Source organism: Scyliorhinus torazame, chromosome 31 (assembly GCF_047496885.1).
Source record: "Scyliorhinus torazame isolate Kashiwa2021f chromosome 31, sScyTor2.1, whole genome shotgun sequence".
NCBI classification, from domain to species: domain Eukaryota; kingdom Metazoa; phylum Chordata; class Chondrichthyes; order Carcharhiniformes; family Scyliorhinidae; genus Scyliorhinus; species Scyliorhinus torazame.
In genome coordinates, this window is record NC_092737.1 from 6939165 (window position 1) to 6945164 (window position 6000).

At 57.3% G+C, this 6000-nt stretch overlaps 1 protein-coding gene across 5 annotated transcripts in view; it reads right to left on the bottom strand.

Moving 5' to 3' along the window:
- Positions 1-5652, bottom strand: part of LOC140404800 (uncharacterized) — a 211006-nt gene extending 205354 nt beyond the window's left edge. For all 5 annotated transcript variants that reach the window (XR_011938586.1, XR_011938588.1, XR_011938587.1 and 2 more), the window contains exon 1: positions 5381-5652. Coding sequence is in view for 2 of the 5 variants with exons in the window: in XM_072493534.1 (XP_072349635.1) it covers positions 5381-5459 (79 nt within the window). In the remaining 3 variants the exon portion in view is untranslated. The remainder of the gene's footprint in view (positions 1-5380) is intronic.
- Between the last annotated feature and the right edge of the window lie 348 nt (positions 5653-6000).

The window sequence follows — 6000 nt, forward strand, 5'->3', positions numbered from 1 at the left end:
TGGGATGGACAGAGTGTGGGATGGAGGGGGTATGGGATGGAGGGGGTGTGGGATGGACAGAGTGTGGGATGGACAGAGTGTGGGATGGACAGAGTGTGGGATGGACGGGGTGTGGGATGGACAGAGTGTGGGATGGACAGAGTGTGGGATGGACAGAGTGTGGGGTGGAGGGGGTGTGGGATGGAGGGGGTGTGGGATGGACAGAGTGTGGGATGGACAGAGTGTGGGATGGAGGGGGTGTGGGATGGAGGGGGTGTGGGATGGAGGGGGTGTGGGATGGAGCGGGTGTGGGATGGAGGGGGTGTGGGATGGACAGAGTGTGGGATGGACAGAGTGTGGGATGGAGGGGGTGTGGGATGGACAGAGTGTGGGATGGACAGAGTGTGGGATGGACAGAGTGTGGGATGGACAGAGTGTGGGATGGAGGGGTTGTGGAATGGACAGAGTGTGGGATGGACAGAGTGTGGGATGGACAGAGTGTGGGATGGAGGGTGTGTGGGATGGAGGGTGTGTGGGATGGACAGAGTGTGGGATGGACAGAGTGTGGGATGGACAGAGTGTGGGATGGAGGGGGTGTGGGGTGGAGGGGGTGTGGGATGGACAGAGTGTGTGATGGACAGAGTGTGGGATGGAGGGGGTGTGGGATGGAGGGGGTGTGGGATGGACAGAGTGTGTGATGGACAGAGTGTGGGATGGAGGGGGTGTGGGATGGAGGGGGTGTGGGATGGAGGGGGTGTGGGATGGACAGAGTGTGTAATGCAGGGGGTGTGGGATGGAGGGGGTGTGGGATGGAGGGGGTGTGGGATGGACAGAGTGTGGGATGGACAGAGTGTGGGATGGACAGAGTGTGGGATGGAGGGTGTGTGGGATGGACAGAGTGTGGGATGGACAGAGTGTGGGATGGAGGTGGTGTGGGATGGAGGGGGTGTGGGATGGAGGGGGTGTGGGATGGAGGGGGTGTGGGATGGAGGGGGGGTGGGATGGAGGGGGTGTGGGATGGACAGAGTGTGTGATGGACAGAGTGTGTGATGGACAGAGTGTGTGATGGAGGGGGTGTGGGATGGAGGGGGTGTGGGATGGACAGAGTGTGGGATGGACATAGTGTGGGATGGAGGGGTTGTGGAATGGACAGTGTGTGGGACGGACAGAGTGTGGAATGGACAGACTGTGGGATGGAGGGGGTGTGGGATGGAGGGTGTGTGGGATGGAGGGTGTGTGGGATGGAGGGTGTGTGGGACAGACAGAGTGTGGGATGGAGGGGGTGTGGGATGGAGGGGGTGTGGCATGGAGGGAGTGTGGGATGGAGGGTGTGTGGTATGGAGGTGGTGTGGGACGGACAGAGTGTGGGACGGACAGAGTGTGGGACGGAGGGGGTGTGGGATGGAGGGGGTGTGGGATGGACAGAGTGTGGGATGGACAGAGTGTGGGATGGAGGGGGTGTGGGATGGACAGAGTGTGGGATGGAGGGGTTGTGGAATGGACAGAGTGTGGGACGGACAGTGTATGGAATGGACAGACTCTGGGATGGAGGGTGTGTGGGACGGACAGAGTGTGGGATGGACAGAGTGTGGGATGGACAGAGTGTGGGATGGAGGGGGTGTGGGATGGACAGAGTGTGGGATGGAGGGTGTGTGGGATGGACACAGTGTGGGACGGACAGAGTGTGGGATGGAGGGTGTGTGGGACGGACAGAGTGTGGGACGGACAGAGTGTGGGATGGACAGAGTGTGGGATGGACAGAGTGTGGGATGGAGGGGGTGTGGGATGGAGGGGGTGTGGGATGGACAGAGTGTGGGATGGACAGAGTGTGGGATGGACAGAGTGTGGGATGGAGGGGGTGTGGGATGGACGGGGTGCGGGATGGACAGAGTGTGTGATGGACAGAGTGTGTGATGGACAGAGTGTGTGATGGACAGAGTGTGTGATGGACAGAGTGTGTGATGGACAGAGTGTGTGATGGAGGGGTTTGGGATGGAGGGGGTGTGGGATGGACAGAGTGTGGGATGGACATAGTGTGGGATGGAGGGGTTGTGGAATGGACAGTGTGTGGGACGGACAGAGTGTGGAATGGACAGACTGTGGGATGGAGGGTGTGTGGGACGGACAGAGTGTGGGATGGAGGGGGTGTGGGATGGACAGAGTGTGGGATGGAGGGAGTGTGGGATGGAGGGTGTGTGGTATGGAGGTGGTGTGAGACGGACAGAGTGTGGGACGGAGGGGGTGTGGGATGGAGGGGGTGTGGGATGGACAGAGTGTGGGATGGAGGGGGTGTGGGATGGACAGAGTGTGGGATGGAGGGGTTGTGGAATGGACAGAGTGTGGGATGGACAGAGTGTGGGATGGAGGGGGTGTGGGATGGACAGAGTGTGGGATGGAGGGTGTGTGGGATGGACAGAGTGTGGGATGGACAGAGTGTGGGATGGAGGGGGTGTGGGATGGACAGAGTGTGGGATGGAGGGGGTGTGGGATGGACAGAGTGTGGGAGTGGATGTAGGAGCGTGTTTGCAAGAACTGAGAAATCTGCGAGAGGGAGGGAGAAAAACAATCATTGAGTGTAGTGAGAGAAGGAGGGTCCTGGATAGTGAGTGAAGAGGAGGGTCCTGGATAGTGAGTGAAGAGGAGGAGGGTCCTGGATAGTGAGTGAATGAAAGGTGTCCTGGATAGTGAGTGAATGGAGGGTCCTGGATAGTGAGTGAAGGAGGGTCCTGGATAGTGAGTGACTGAAGGGTCCTGGATAGTGAGTGAAGAGGGGGAGGGTCCTGGATAGTGAGTGAATGGAGGGTGTCCTGGATAGTGAGTGAATGGAGGGTGTCCTGGATAGTGAGTGAATGGAGGGCCCTGGATAGTGAGTGAAGAGGAGGAGGGTCCTGGATAGTGAGTGAATGGAGGGTGTCCTGGATAGTGAGTGAATGGAGGGTCCTGGATAGTGAGTGAAGAGGAGGGGGTGTCCTGGATAGTGAATGAAGGAGGGTCCTGGATAGTGAGTGAGGGAGGGTCCTGGATAGTGAGTGAATGGAGGAGGGTCCTGGATAGTGAGTGAAGAGGAGGAGGGTCCTGGATAGTGAGTGAATGGAGGGTGTCCTGGATAGTGAGTGAAGGAGGGTCCTGGATAGTGAGTGAAGAGGGGGTGTCCTGGTTAGTGAGTGAAGTGGAGGAGGGCCCTGGATGGTGAGTGAAGGAAGCTCCTGGATAGTGAGTAAAGAGGAGGGGGTGTCCTGGATAGTGAGTGAAGGAAGGTCCTGGATAGTGAGTGAAGAGGAGGAGGGTCCTGGATAGTGAGTGAAGGAGGGTCCTGGATAGTGAGTGAAGAGGGGGTGTCCTGGATAGTGAGTGAAGGGTCCTGGATAGTGAGTGAAGAGGAGGGGGTGTCCTGGATAGTGAGTGAAGAGGTGGGTCCTGGATAGTGAGTGAAGAGGAGGGGGTGTCCTGGATAGTGAGTGAAGGAGGCTCCTGGATAGTGAGTGAAGAAGGGTCCTGGATAGTGAGTGAATGGAGGAGGGCCCTGGATAGTGAGTGAAGGAGGGTCCTGGATAGTGAGTGGAGGGTCCTGGTTAGTGAGTGAAGAGGAGGGGGTGTCCTGGATAGTGAGTGAAGGAGGGTCCTGGATAGTGAGTGAATGGAGGAGGGCCCTGGATAGTGAGTGAAGAGGAGGGGGTGTCCTGGATAGTGAATGAAGGAGGCTCCTGGATAGTGAGTGAAGAAGGGTCCTGGATAGTGAGTGAATGGAGGAGGGCCCTGGATAGTGAGTGAAGGAGGGTCCTGGATAGTGAGTGGAGGGTCCTGGTTAGTGAGTGAAGAGGAGGGGGTGTCCTGGATAGTGAGTGAAGGAGGGTCCTGGATAGTGAGTGAATGGAGGAGGGCCCTGGATAGTGAGTGAAGAGGAGGGGGTGTCCTGGATAGTGAATGAAGGAGGCTCCTGGATAGTGAGTGAAGAAGGGTCCTGGATAGTGAGTGAATGGAGGAGGGCCCTGGATAGTGAGTGAAGGAGGGTCCTGGATAGTGAGTGGAGGGTCCTGGTTAGTGAGTGAAGAGGAGGGGGTGTCCTGGATAGTGAGTGAAGGAGGCTCCTGGATAGTGAGTGAAGAAGGGTCCTGGATAGTGAGTGAAGGGAGGAGGGCCCTGGATAGTGAGTGAAGGAGGGCCCTGGATAGTGAGTGAAGGGAGGAGGGCCCTGGATAGTGAGTGGAGGGTCCTGGATAGTGAGTGGAGGGTCCTGGTTAGTGAGTGAAGAGGAGGGGGTGTCCTGGATAGTGAGTGAAGGAGGCTCCTGGATAGTGAGTGAAGAAGGGTCCTGGATAGTGAGTGAATGGAGGAGGGCCCTGGATAGTGAGTGAAGGAGGGTCCTGGATAGTGAGTGGAGGGTCCTGGTTAGTGAGTGAAGAGGAGGGGGTGTCCTGGATAGTGAGTGAAGGAGGGTCCTGGATAGTGAGTGAATGGAGGAGGGCCCTGGATAGTGAGTGAAGAGGAGGGGGTGTCCTGGATAGTGAATGAAGGAGGCTCCTGGATAGTGAGTGAAGAAGGGTCCTGGATAGTGAGTGAATGGAGGAGGGCCCTGGATAGTGAGTGAAGGAGGGTCCTGGAAAGTGAGTGGAGGGTCCTGGTTAGTGAGTGAAGAGGAGGGGGTGTCCTGGATAGTGAGTGAATGGAGGAGGGCCCTGGATAGTGAGTGAAGGAGGCTCCTGGATAGTGAGTGAAGAAGGGTCCTGGATAGTGAGTGAAGGGAGGAGGGCCCTGGATAGTGAGTGAAGGAGGGCCCTGGATAGTGAGTGAAGGGAGGAGGGCCCTGGATAGTGAGTGAAGGAGGCTCCTGGATAGTGAGTGAAGAAGGGTCCTGGATAGTGAGTGAAGGGAGGAGGGCCCTGGATAGTGAGTGAAGGAGGCTCCTGGATAGTGAGTGAAGAAGGGTCCTGGATAGTGAGTGAAGGGAGGAGGGCCCTGGATAGTGAGTGAAGGAGGGCCCTGGATAGTGAGTGAAGGGAGGAGGGCCCTGGATAGTGAGTGAAGGAGGCTCCTGGATAGTGAGTGAAGAAGGGTCCTGGATAGTGAGTGAAGAGGAGGAGGGCCCTGGATAGTGAGTGAAGGAGGGTCCTGGATAGTGAGTGAAGGGAGGAGGGCCCTGGATAGTGAGTGAAGGAGGGACCTGGATAGTGAGTGAAGGGAGGAGGGCCCTGGATAGTGAGTGGATCTCAGTTTGACTTGAACATCTTGTCCTGCAGAAAGAGGCGATGAGTAGTCCCAGGAAGTTGGCTGTAACCCTGGAGGAACATTGAAGGGATTTCCCTTTGTGAAGGTGAAATTGACAACACGCTCCTTTGTTCTGAAACAGTGAAACTGAAAGGAGGTGGAGGGCTGACAGCCCCGGTGTCTGCGGCTCTCTTACCTTGAGGAGGGATGAGCAAGGACGTGAGCAGAGCCAGGCTGCAATACAAGACAGAGGTGAGCTTTGGAGAGTCCAACATTGCCTCTCTCTCTCTCTCTCTCTCTGCCCCTCACCCTCCCGATCAGACGCACAAACAGCAAGAGGAATGGCTTCGAAGACCCCCGTCCAGGTGCTTGCTGCCTGCCCCCTCTGCTCTCGAAACGTTTGCCCCTGGGGTGTGGGGAGGGAGCAGGTTTCCTCTGTGCGCCTCACAATGCACCAGGAGGCGTCACAAGGGCCGTCTCCAAGGAGAAGCCCCCCAACCATTTCAAAAACAAACTCCCCCCCCCCCCCCCCCTCGACACACCCACACTCCTGACCCACAGGCAGAACTTTCCACCCCCACCCTTAACCCATCATCTCTCCCTCCCTCCATCCCCTCTCAAGGGGAGGATGAATTTTGGAAAGGTTTCTCTCCACAGGATGGACATGCAAGCCAACATTTTTTTTGTTGTTTGTGTGTGGGTGTGGTGTTGCTGCGTCAGATGGACATTCTACACAACCAAGGGTTGGCCTCTCTCTCTCTCTGCCTGAAGGGATTCTAGCCCAATCTTCACCGGGGGAAGACGCTCGGCGCGGGG